Source organism: Myripristis murdjan, chromosome 17 (genome assembly GCF_902150065.1).
Source record: "Myripristis murdjan chromosome 17, fMyrMur1.1, whole genome shotgun sequence".
NCBI classification, from domain to species: Eukaryota; Metazoa; Chordata; class Actinopteri; order Holocentriformes; family Holocentridae; genus Myripristis; species Myripristis murdjan.
This window is the reverse complement of record NC_043996.1, coordinates 4,799,322-4,812,578: the sequence shown is the minus strand read 5'-3', so window position 1 is coordinate 4,812,578 and position 13,257 is coordinate 4,799,322. Positions and strand designations below refer to the sequence as shown.

The 13,257-nt window shown below is 39.2% G+C and overlaps 1 protein-coding gene and 1 long non-coding RNA gene across 2 annotated transcripts; both read right to left on the bottom strand.

The window, feature by feature from the left end:
- Positions 1-2,896: 2,896 nt before the first annotated feature.
- Positions 2,897-12,202, bottom strand: cplx4c (complexin 4c). The gene is made up of 3 exons (XM_030074182.1): positions 11,739-12,202; positions 4,717-4,804; positions 2,897-3,404 (listed from the first exon to the last, which is right to left on the bottom strand). Exons 1-3 carry the CDS (start codon positions 11,897-11,899, stop codon positions 3,186-3,188), a joined length of 468 nt encoding a protein of 155 aa, XP_029930042.1. The 5' UTR covers positions 11,900-12,202; the 3' UTR covers positions 2,897-3,185.
- LOC115374980 (uncharacterized) lies at positions 8,537-10,201 on the bottom strand. Its single transcript, XR_003929685.1, has 2 exons — positions 9,381-10,201; positions 8,537-9,172 (listed from the first exon to the last, which is right to left on the bottom strand). It is a non-coding gene; the product is annotated as an uncharacterized LOC115374980 (long non-coding RNA).
- Positions 12,203-13,257: the final 1,055 nt, after the last annotated feature.

The following is a 13,257-nucleotide window of genomic DNA, read 5'->3' as shown; positions in this document are numbered from 1 at the left end:
AAAGCCCATTACTTTTGCCTGTGGCTGATACACTGTGTTACCAACAGAATACCATGAATGTACACGATACACGTATGGCAGGGCTTTGGTGTGAAGTAAGTCGCTGCCATATGGTGACTGTAATGAAAGTCAAGCATGCAGGGAGCTTTGCACTGCCATCTTCCTCTGCTGGTCAACCTACACACAACAAATGAAAAAGCATATATAATAAAGTACAGGTGTTATTTTACACTTTTAATTCTTATTATTTTTTAAAAAGTTATTGTTGCTAAGGGGATTTTGTGGTGCCACACTTTCATTGTGCCACTTTATCAGAATCCATCAGAATGTAAAGAATGTTCCATTAAAATTCAGATTATGCAGAAGCCATTTGCAAGAATCCTTAAACAATTATTAATGTTGTTAATTCAGTTAACAACATTGTTAAATCAGCTTAATTCATGTGATTCACTTCATGATTTAAATAGCAGTTACATTCATCACAGCTCGGGTTTATTTAATGGATAAAACTTGAACGGCACCCACTGGATGGTCCTGATACTGCCCAAGTCTTAAGTGAAGTAATTTGATAACATAAGTGAGGGAAATTGATAATCATTTTATCACATTAATATATTAAGGCTGTCCCTCTTTGCTTGTTTCCCCATTATCCTAATTGAGTACAAATTGGTTAAGAGGGTGCAGCGTAGCTATCAAGCTGCTTAGGTTTATCAGATGACAATTTAAGCCACCAAGATCCTATTAAGAAGAAAGCAGCTAACGTTTAAAGGCGCTGTGTCAGCTTACAGGGGGAAAGGGGGATGGGGAGCAGCAGGGGGATGACAGAGATGATGGAAAGGGAGGGTAAAAAGCTGAGAGACCTGTCAGGTGATCAACTTGAGCTGAAGTTTTAGACTAGCGCTGGCTCTGTTACAGCTCATATGGAACTTGTACTGCTCACTGATTTGAAATCCTCTTTCTGTTTTTGATCTTTTCATGTGACCCGCCTCCTCAACAATCTGGCCTCATGTTTCTTCAGCATACATGAATGTACAGTATCATATATTTTTTATTTTATTTTTATTTTTTTGGCTGTTGTTTTTTCTTTGTTTCACTTTTTCCTCCACCTAAGATGCCGCATGTTGTACACACACTGTGCTTCCTCAGTGGTGTAGTGAGGGGTGTACACAGGTATACTAGCTGCCTTTTGGTCGCACAGACAGCAGCATGGAAGAGTAAGCATGAAGAAAATAGGAAGCAATGCGCCTGTTTTAGGTTTTGTTTTGACTGTGGAACCTTATGCACTTGTGCAGATGACCTGACAAGACAGACACTAATATCCCTCTGATACCTGTGCTTTATGTTAACAAATACATATATGTTGTATACCCACCTCCACTCTGCTCATTTACAGTATACCTATATCTATGTCTATATCTATATCTATCTATATACCTATACCTATATCTATGAGCCAAATAGCCTGTTAGCCTGTGACCTACTTAACAGATCGAAATGACAGTTCACAAGGCCTCACACAGCAGGAGGAGAGGGGGAGTGAGTGAATAAATAAATAAGTAAATACATAAATTAATTAAATATGTACATACACATATTTACATACATACACAACAAAAACACACCCACATACATGTATATATCATATTTATAATAATAATAATAATTATAATCTATCTATCTATCTATCTATCTATCTATCTATCTATCTATCTATCTGTCTATCTATCTATCTATCTATCTATCTATCTATCCATCTATTGTTGCTGTTGAGAGTTGTTTCCACTATTCTGTCCCCCTTGTGTAATTAAAATGGGGAGGACAAAAAATTAGAAACACCTCAATATAATGTAGTCCAGTACAAGGCCTCTGCACACTAGAACCTCCATAATAAACATAGAATTAAATTGACACGTTCTTCACAATTTATAGATATAGATATAGATATAGATATAGATTTAGATATAGATATGTATACACACACTCACATATATGTAAAAAATATATAATAAGGATGTAAGGTTGCTATTAATCAGCAGAGTGGACAAAAAGGTAACAGGGTACACAGACTAATCCTGGATTACACAGTGTTCCTATCCCAGGCTTAACATCCTGAAGTTTGCATTCTTAATATCCTAATATATTCCATTTAAATTTGCCCAGGATTATCACTGACAACTCAAAATATTGGATCACTCTATTTTCAGGTGATATTAATCAAGATGAGCCACATGCAGACAGATTTTCATGATGCCATTCACTGCAGATGAAGTCCGTCAAATTACTAGTCTGACCCTGATGACCCCATTCAGGACAACTTCCTAAATTTGTTTGATTATCATTTAATCCAGTGCATTTGGCGTCATTAGGAGAGACAAAACCCCTTTGAAACATTCAGGTACTTTATCTGTTAATCTTTTGGTTTGTCACCATTGTCAGAGGAGTTAACCCTTCTTTCAGTCCAGATTAAGGCCTTTCTTGTGCAACCAGGCCTCAGATGACCCATAGTTCATGCTTCCTTCTCCACAGGTCAGAGCTTGAGGCACTCACTGGTAACCTTTTACCTTTAAGACCTAGCCCTTAAACAAACTGTTACAAACGAGATCAAATCTTATTAAAGGTTTATTTGATATTTTTATCAGATGGAGATACAGCAAGTAATCCCTCACCTCTAAAACCCAGGTTTCCTGTCCTTACTGTAAAACACGGCAAATTCTCTTATGTAAAGATGAGAGCTGAGTTCTGGAAAGCAAATCAGAAGAGCTGCAACACAGGGAGGCCTTCAATAGACAAATATATTTATGATAAAAATGATAATATCTAACTGAGTGGAAAAGATGGATCCCGCTGCAGGAATTAAACCAGTAGCAGTTAATAAATGAATAATCACCTCAGCAGATTAAACCAAACCAAACTTTATTTATAGCACATTTCATGCAATCAAATGCAGTACAATACGCATTACAGTTTAACAAAAAAAGAACATTAAAAAGAGAAAAAAAAGGATAATAAAACACAACCTCTATACCTAAAAACTTATTCCTATTTCAGCATAGGAATCACCTTCTATGCCTAAGTCGACTGTAAAATGCAGTACAGAAGAATGCTGTTTATATTAAATTCAACTGGCCTGAGACTTCAGTTCATATCACCAAATTATCAAAGGAGAACAGAAGAGGTTGGTGGGCTCACATGACGACACACTTCTGCTCGGCAGCCTGCTTCACCTCTGTCATGGTGCTCTGGGCTTTGGTTTTCAGTGCGTCCACATCCATGTTTTGAAGTTTGCCGAGAAAACTATCATTGGTCTCCTCTTCTTCCGCATCCTCTTCCACCATTTTCGCGAGGTCCTCCGGGAGGTCGAGGTCATCTCCAGCCATCTCAACGGTTGCGTCATCTTGAGCACTCTGTGACAAAAAGCAGGAAAAAAAGCCATGTGAAATTCAGAATGACTGTCAGACTTCCAGATAATACAGAAATGTTAAGCTGCCAGTAGCTTGTCTGATGAAGGCACCGTACATGCTGAAGATTTGAAAAGGGCCACAACAGCTGTTTTTCAAACTGAAGTGTTTTGTACTTTGAAGTATGCTCAAGTATGAGGTCAAACAATCAAGCCTACTTTATTATGCATGCACACATTTTCTGCAGGTTTTATGGGGTTCTAGTTTTCTGCTGATCAGTAATGAGTGTGCATCATGCATTCATTAGGTTTTTAAAAACAATGAAAATAAAGTAATATTATCAGGAGAAAGAAATCAGACAGGCAAGCATGAGTTGTATAAAAATTCATATTATGTGTTCCATATTATCTGGCTTGCAAGCTCACTAGCCACTAAAGACAAAGGAAAGATTTGTAGAACAGTTAAAAAAAAAAAGGTCAGAGTTGAGGTTATGAAACGTTGGCATATGTTCTCTAATATTACCTAGATAACGTTAGCCAGTTAACGTTATTTTAGAACGTTCCACATCTAATGTTAGCCAGCTAACGTTGGCTACCTAAAAACAAACACTGCTCTCACTTGAGACCAGATTTTAACTCCGATTGACTAAGTGACAGTTGTGTTTATTGACCCATCCGACACCCCACCAGCCTCCTTATGCAGACTTTGTTGCTCCCTTAAAACTACACCTCAGTGTCGCTATTTACAGGGCCACTAGAGGGCGCTGAACTTTCAAACGTTACTATAGGTCTTAATAAGCTGCTGTCCAAATGTCCTATGGGGTTGTTTTTTGCCAGGAGGTCTTGTCATTCCTATCCAAGTGAACTGAATTAAAGGGAAAGTACAGGTAAATGCATGAGGCAATGCATGTCACTGAGTATACTCAGTCTTTTAAGCCACATATTGTAATTATTTTCATGCAGAAGTTGTTGTCCACTATCAAAAATTGCTGTAGCCGGCTATATTCAACATTAACAAGTAACCATTCAGTATATTACAGGATCCCTTTTGATACTGAATTATATTGGCCTTAGCCTTCAGCTAGTACGTCAGAGAGAAATGTACCATGTGCCAACATCTGATGACTTTCATTCAAAAGGAAAAGAAAATTGAAAATAATTACAGGATATCAACAAAGTTTTAGTTATGTTTTGGCACACAGAGTCATGTTTTGTTTTGCTTTTTTTCCCAGAAAATGCTTGTTTTGCAATAAAGTCCAGTTCTACAAGCAAATAAACATGGGGTCATTAAGTGGCTGGACATTTATGTGGCTTCTTACCGCTGGAAGTCGGTGTTTATCCCTCAGTGCAATCCTTAGATTGGCCCTCTCTGCCTTCTTCGTGGCAAAGTCCTTATCACGTTGAATCCTGCAGTGAACACACACAGTGCATATGAATTAGACAATCAGAGGGAAAAAAATGGAAAATTATTAATTTTTGAACAGTACATTCTTGTGTGTAATCAATAACACTTATTTGCAACGTGAATCTTGTATCTATAGGTCATATGCACCCAAAATATTATATGTTATATGTTCTGAGCCAACAATCGATTCAAAAACACCACTCATGTGGCAGTTTACCTAGGACTTGGTTTTTCAGGTCAGAGTGTATATGCATCTTTATCAGCCATTTACTCTGAGTTGCAGGCTTGGCAGGTTTAAATTTGTCCCATCTCTACTTAATCTGCGCTCAGCCTGCCTCTTCTAATTAAGCCCAAACAAGTGGGGTCCAACAGAAGGTCAGTGCATTAAAAGGTCAGAGTGTAGACTGGAGAGCAGGTGGCTTTGAGCAAAGCTTTCCAGGAAGGTCAGTGTCTTACATTAGCTACATGACATTAATATTGTTAGTGAGGGAAAACATTTCACACCAGGAATCACCGACCTGAGTCGCTGAGGTCGTATCTACTCAATCAAGCATTATCTTATTAAACTGATCAACCACTCGGATTGGACTGAATTCATTAAAGCAAGTCTGTTTGTTTTTGTTTTATTTCTGTTTTTAATTTAAGGTAATATGCATCTTAGAAATGAATTATCAAGAAAGCTACAACTACAGAGGAATTTTATATGGATATAAATATGATGGACAGCAGAGACAGACGGGGGGGTGGGGGTGGGGGGTTACATTTAGCAATGGGCCTCGGCCGCACCCCACCAGGTGAGTCACACAGGCATCCCCACTAATTCTAATTCTGCATCTACACTATTCCTATATACTGGCTAATTGAATCACAACAATTCAAAGCCAGCAATAACAATACTATCTGCACTTGAGGCACCCGATAACATAGATCATCCCTCCTGGGTTCAAGGAGGCCAAATCAGTGAGATATCGTACACATTTGAATTTAAAATGTTGACTTTCAATTACAGTGTCCTCATTAGGCCAATGCCATTTGTGAGGTTGTCTGGATTTGTGGAGCAAGCCTTACATCATTTTTACTCCCAGGCACTCCCAAAAACTGATCAGTGTGCATATGGCAACTGACAAGCTGAGAAACGTGTGGCAACTCATTTGTTTATATAAATTTGGAAGGAAAATGCATTGTGTTCCAGCATTAAAAAATGATGCAGATTAGCATACTGGAAGCACTATAAAAGGTGAGAATGAGAGCATATCTGAAAACATCTGGATTTTGCATTTTGGTACTGTGTTTTGGCAGTTTAGTGGAATGCCTCTGATTGGCCTGACATTAAAAATGAAAGCTGAAGTGGCTGTTCTGATCTTGATGAAACTCAGGGGGGTTGATGTGTCTTGTTACTGACTGGCCTAAGTGATTCTTATATTGTTCATGTGGGACTAAATGTTTTACTGGCTTAACCCTGTTTTACTCACTTGGCACTCACTTGGTAACCTTAGATTTGTGAAAGGATGTTTTTAATGGGTTGTTTCTTCTTTGTGTACCACATTGTTAATGCTAACCTTAAGTTAACCCTAACCCTAACCTCACCCTTAACCCTAACCTTAACCAATAAGCCAAAATGGCCACCCAAAATGTGAATAATTACACTGCCTAGATACTCAGCAAGACAGGAATACTTTCCCAAATCTATGGTTACCATCTAGACATGAGCCCTTCACTGTATGAGCTCCTTAACCCAGCAGGATCATGCAGCAGTGAGGACAGCCACACACATTCAGCCCTCAGGCAGTGTAGTGCTACCACCACACAGCCCCACTTATCCACTACCTTAATCTACCAACACAGTCAGGTGAGCTGAACAATATTATCAGCCCCCCTTCTCTAACTTTAAAATATCCATCACCATCAAAACTATAGGGAATCTTCATATTGGCACTGTATTTGAACCATGTCTATTTAAGGGTGGTCTGCTCAGTCCTTCACCCCCTTTTAATAAGATTAGCTGCACCCAGAGCTGCAGCTTGGCCTGCGGCCTTGGCTACTTGATGTCTTGGCTAGGGCAACACTCCTTCACCTTATTTCCCCCCTCTGCTCTGCCAACTATTGTCCCAATGTGTGGAAGGTATCAGAATTTACTGGGCGTCATCAGACAATTCATCCTTAAGACCCATTTGCCAGCAATACATAAAAAAGTCAGCACAGCACAGAGCAATATTTTCATGTGCAAAAGTGCTCTCTCCATTGGAGTCACTGAAGTGGCTGTTACAACAGAAGCCAAAGCCCCTGAAATGCACCTAAATTTAAGTAGTCCAATCCATTTCAGCACTGTCTGTACTTTGTGGATTTACTGGACCTGTGACTCAGCCACAGACCTAGATACTGCCACGTGCGTAGGCAGAGAAATTGCAGAGGAGTCTTATAGCTTACGTAATGTAGTTCAGTCAACTGGTTTATTTGTTGTGCCACAGCTGTTTCAATAGTAGCAAGAGGGACCCAAAACACAAGCACAAGATTTGATAAAATGTTAGAAAAATCTGTGACGACTTGAGGTGGGTTTTACTGACATAACTGCTGAAGGAGCTTTGATTAATGTCTTATTCTAGTCCAATAAACTATGGCCAAATTAAAAATAGCTCAATCTGAAAACAATCGTTGAACAAATGAAACAAATGGAGTAAACATTGTCCCCTGGAAGTATTTTCTACAGTTATTACCGCAATATTATGTCATTATTATGTCTATTCACCTCCTCAAATCACAAAACGAGGTCAGCAAACATTTATGCGTATGAAGTGACATACATTTCTTTGCAAAAATCCCACCCTGTGTCACACTTAACTTCTGTTCAGACAGTGTCACTTATAAGCTCTGAAAATGATTTCGTCATGTGGGATTTAATTATTTATTAGGGAAAAAAAAGAAAGCCTAACTATTGATGAATTTGATCTTCATTTGTACTCACAATTTCTCGTCGTAAAAAAAAAAAATCAGTTAAACATAATTAGTGTCCTCTGGGGTATTCATCTTTTAATTTAATTCATTTCTTTGAGTTTCATTCATTGCTGTATGGACTATATGGGGAAAGCTTTGTTAATTAAAATCTGTGCATTTGCCGAGATGTCAGACCTCCTTAAGATTGTAAGGTGATTACTATAATAATTATTGTTTTAAAGTGCACTGGCTTAGAGATGTGTTTAATAGTCGCTTCCTGAAAGCAAGCCGCGGCAGGCTATTACACACAAACCTAATCTCATTCTCAGGCTAATTTGAGCCCCAAGGAAAATAAACTGCGATCTAAAGCTGCCTTCTAGGCCATGTTCCCTTCCACTGATGTCACACGCGCGTCACACGTGGCCGCACGAGGAGGCAGGCCGACGTGCATCTGCAGCTATCTATAGTGCCTGTCACCGTGTCACTCGCCGCCATCAGAGCGGGCCTGACACACAAATGCAGCCGTGCCACAGAAACGTTAACTTGTACATAGGCTTGCGTCACTAAGCACTAATGATCACTGATCGCTTGATTGTTCCAGCAACTTGGAGGCTGCTCGGAAGCTGAACTTTATATGACTGCAGCTGCAAACTTTAATAAGTAGGAATCATGTCGTGTGATGACCAGGAGACAGTTTGTCTTTCACTCGTAAATCTGGATTTTGTCACTTCCTGTGGCTGGAGACGATCTCTCTCCAGTGTCCATGCCAGAATTACATTTGGGTCTCAATTTGTAAGCATATATTTAAAGGAGATTTTTTTTTTTTTTTTTTTTTTTTTTTTTTTAGTGCATTGAGTGAGGGGAAGAGACGCATAAGTTTTGTGTTTCCTTGCTCACTGAGCATCATCAAACGTCTTGGACCAGACTAAATGTGGACACCAATTTAATCAATAACTGTATCAATCTTTTGAGTCTGTCCTCCAGCGCAAAACAAGCCCATAGGCCGCCTGTAGGCTGCAGCGGCTTACGATGACCCGTAGTTATGTTTTGAAGTTAAATGCCCTCTAGTGGCCCTGTAAATAAAGCCAAAGCACTGTTCGTTTTCTGATCTTTTCCTCACGTTAACCATTATAACAAACCTTTTCCTAACCTTAACAATAACATTTTACTGACCTTAACCAAGTATTTGTAGTGGGTAGTGAGCTGGCTTGCGAGCTGTGTTTGTTGATTAGCTTGCTAGCTAGTTCACTCAATAAAGGTCCTTTGAGTCGTGTTAGAGACGCTCCTGACCGCTGTACATGCTCTTAATTTTAAACGCTCCTATTGGTCGCATTAGAGGGCTGGAACAAACGACCTGTTGAAGAGAGCCATACCAGTCATCACTCCTCCTCCACCTGCTTGATATGAACCTGCCCACTCTCACCTGAGCCCACTCTCACCTGAGCCCACTCTCACCTGAGCCCACTCTCACCTGAGCTCATTCTCACCTGAGCCCACTCTCACCTGAGCCCACTCTCACCTGAGCTCACTCTCACCTGAGCCCACTCTCACCTGAGCCCACTCTCACCTGAGCCCATTCTCACCTGAGCTCATTCTCACCTGAGCTCATTCTCACCTGAGCTCACTCTCACCTGAGCCCACTCTCACCTGAGCTCATTTCCACTGATTGCCTGTCTGTCTATAAATCCTCCTGCACTGTATTGTTGTGTGGCAGCAGGACTGAGTGCATGTTGGGGCTCCCCTTCACCAATGCAGAGATTAAGGCTTATGTGTGACTGGTGTATTTGTTTCTTAAATGTTTATGGATTCATGTGTGAAGGTGGCTAGATAATGAATCAGTGTAGGCTGAAGATATGGATCCTTACTGATGAATGTTGTTTGGTCACTTTGCCTTATTATTACAGCCTGTTTGTTGTGGGTAAGTGGCCGCTGTGTATGATTATTAACTGATTAACTGAGGAGATGCAAGCATTTGAATCCTTGCTAATTATTGATGTTTTTGCATGTTTTTGTAGTGCTCTGTGCTGTTAATTAGTGGTAGGTCTACCTCCTCCCCCACCTAGGGAGGCAAAGTGCCACTGTTCATTGGATTTAGGCACCTAATTGTAACTTTCACTGAAATTATTTTATTGTTTATTATATTGTTTGTAATATGGTGGTCCTTTGTCACTTCTAGATAAAACCATAACCACACCAAACTTCATGTGTGCACATGTACACATTTCCCTGTAATTCATCTCCTCTAGAATTTCACATAAAGTGTTGTGCATTTGAACAAAGCTCTGCCAAGCAGGATGCATCTGATGAACCAAACACTGGGACCAACAGGGTTGAAGAGTTTAATAGACAAATACATCATGTACAGACGCATCTCAAAACAATGGAATATCATGGAAAAGTATAAATTCAAAAAGTGTCATATATTTTAGGTTCATCACAAAGTGAACTATTTCAAGCCTTTTGTTTTAATTTTGATGAATACGGTTTACAGTTCGTAAAAATAAAAAAAATGAGTATCTCAAGATATTATAATATTACATAAGACCGATCAAAAAAGGATATGTGAAAGGAAATGTGGACCTTCTGAACAGTATGTTCATTTGTGCTCTCAGTACTTGGTCGGGGCTGCTCTTGCATGAATGCCTGCCTCAGCTTGGCGGTCACACTGTGACTCTGCTCAGGTGAGATGAAGCCCAGCGGCCCTCAGCTCATTTGGACAGCAACAGTTCAGTGGCCCTCGCTCAAGGAACTTTTTAAACGATCCGAGGTTAAACAAACAAATCAGCAGGGTTGTTCCTGCTCTGGTTTATTATTTATTTCAGTTGCGGAACTGTTGTCTATTTTCATAAAATAGCCATGACAAAAAATGAACTTTACCATGATATTCTTGTTTTTGAGATGCACCTGTGTATTGAAGAGAGGGGAAGAATGTGAAGTATATTAACTGACACCTCATGCACGAAACTGAAATATTTAGGCCTGTAAAAATCCACTATTTTTAAACTTGCCTCTTACATGAATTATTGCCAAACTGTAATACTATAGTGACTAACAGCGGTGCATTGCTCTCTGTTATCATATTTCACCAAACATTAAGCTTCTTTATCAGTAATCACAAAACATTAAGCAGTGCACTGCAAAATAATCTCAGTGTTACCAAGTCATTTGGTCTTGTATTCCATGTTAAAACCTTTTTTTCTTCACAAGTGGAAAAAAAAAAATCTGCCAGTGGGATTAGATAATCCCACTGCAGTTTCACTTAATTCAGGACTTTCTCTGGGAAAACTTTTGATCCAAGAAAATTCTCGAAACAAGTTGAATAGTGTCAGAAACAAATGTCATCTTATCATCCCACTTGGAGATTTTTGCACGTGTTTTAAGGAAAATAACATTAACACTGAGATAAAATGACTTGGTAAAAATGGAGATTTTTTTTTTTATAGTGTAAGTGAAGTGGTTTGATTCCTCTAACTGGTGTTTCAACTTGAATCAGGCTTGTTTCATTGAATATTTCATGCATTGTTCTTTGAACTGCTGATTATATTTTCAAAAGTGTGAGACAACGTCAGATATCTGAGTGAAGTGCATGATTTAAGTGCAGTAGTATATGGGCTGTGTGGGACGTGCTCAGACACAAACATGAAATGGGAGCCAGCTTTAAGTAAGGCTAATCACACTCACTAATCCCTATTTGGTTATTTGGGTCACATCACTTTCTCCATATGATAGCTTGTCACTCACATTGTCATATTAATGTTGTTCTCTTATGTCTAAAAAACATATTTGCACAATGCTATGATGTAATATGACAATACTTAAAGTGACATTGAGTGAAATATTCAGGTAAATCAGATGCTATGTGGCCAGCACACACTGATCTACCAGGGACCTCTGTGCAGCCCACCTGTCATGCTACAGCAGTAAATGATGAACCATTTTGTCTTTGTTATGAGCCTCATCAGTCATCAGTGTTGACGTGAGCATGTAAGGTCTCTGTGTACTCACTTCTCCTCCACCAGCTGCCTCTGGTACTCCTCAAACTCCTCTCTGGACATGCCTTTGGACTCCGGCGTCTCCTTTCCATCTCCTGCTGCTTTAGAGTCATCACCTCCTCCACCAGTCATGCCCTTCAACTTATCACCAAATTGCATTAATGCAAATGCCATGGTTGAGTTCAATCAGTGTAACTTAGTCCTGCAAGGAAGGGGGTCAGGGCAGCAAGAGGCCCCTGATGAATCCAACTGCCAGTGGCTTACTTTAGTAACGCTAAAATCCAACCTTAATGCTGAAATCAAGAGGAATGTGGGAGTGTCAGTAAGCACAGCCTGCTGTAGTAACTTTCCAAATTGAAAGCATGGCTATTGTCTGTGAAGATGATTAGATATGTGTATCAATGAGTTGTGGCTGGAGTAAAACCGCTCAAGAGCTTAGCTCATAATTGACAGCCTACTGACAATGAAGGAGCCTTCACCTTGCCACAAGCTGCAGCGTGACAGACCCTCCAGACTGTGGCCACTGTCTGTCCACAACACGACTGTCCATAACACTGGGCACTGCACTGCAGCCTCCAAAGGCTCATGAATATGGACAGAAGCAATAGAGAACAAATTCTAAGGGTGAAATAGGCTGCCAATTTAACCCTTTGAAACCTCTTTTGATTTCTTTGACAAACATGGGGAAAAGGCAAGAGGTGACCTAACAAGAAATGACCCCAAAATTAGTACAAATTCAGTAAAAAGTTACAAGAAAATGATCCAAAGGTTTGCAAAAAAAAGCAAAAAACAAAGCAAAAACATAAAAAACAAAAAGTAAATAACAAATTATAACAAATTAAATAACAAATTAAAAAAGAAAATGGTCCAAAAATTACACCCAAAAAATATTTTTCCTGTAACATAATGTTAAACATATAATTAGAATACTCATAAATAGAGCTTTCTAGACATGTTCCCCTATTTTTTGATCATTTTCAAATAATTCTCTCACTCCTTAATTAAGCCAGTTTGTTTGTGTTTCAAAGGGTTAAATGTAAGTATTTAAACACAAGAAATATGACATCCACAGGGCTCTCATCCCTGACTGAGGGGAGAAATCTTATTCCATAATAAAATCTGGAATAAGCACATAATTTGAAGGTCCACTGATAGATTACATGCTACTCCACGTTTTGTCCTGGGATGCCCAAATGTCCTTGAGAGGCTTCCAGGGGCCCACAGTGAAATGCAGAATCATTTAATATTGCAATAATTTTAATCAGTAGAAACTGTTCCAATACAAAAATCCCACTTCAAATGGAGCTTTAGGGTCTGGAACATGAAAACATTTGAAAACACTGTGCCAGATAATGCACACTATTTTTCACTTCTTTTTTTTTTTTTTTTTTTTTACCACTGTGTTGTGTTGTATTGAGTTTGTGCTGGTTCTTGATAGTGACTGTGCACTTAAAATCTTTCTCATCTCTAAATCTTTCAGTCTCTCTTGATAATTATTTATTTATTTATTTATTTGTGTGTGTGTGTGTGTG

What these genes read in the sequence shown, in the direction of transcription:
- cplx4c (XM_030074182.1), bottom strand. Translation starts at nt 11,899, where the DNA reads ATGGCATTTGCATTAATGCAATTTGGTGATAAGTTGAAGGGCATGACT. An exon ending in AGGCAGCTGGTGGAGGAGAA is followed by an intron (nt 4,805 to 11,738) that starts GTGAGTACACAG and finishes TGTTCACTGCAG; the next exon opens with GATTCAACGTGATAAGGACT. An exon ending in ATAAACACCGACTTCCAGCG is followed by an intron (nt 3,405 to 4,716) that starts GTAAGAAGCCAC and finishes TTTTTGTCACAG; the next exon opens with AGTGCTCAAGATGACGCAAC.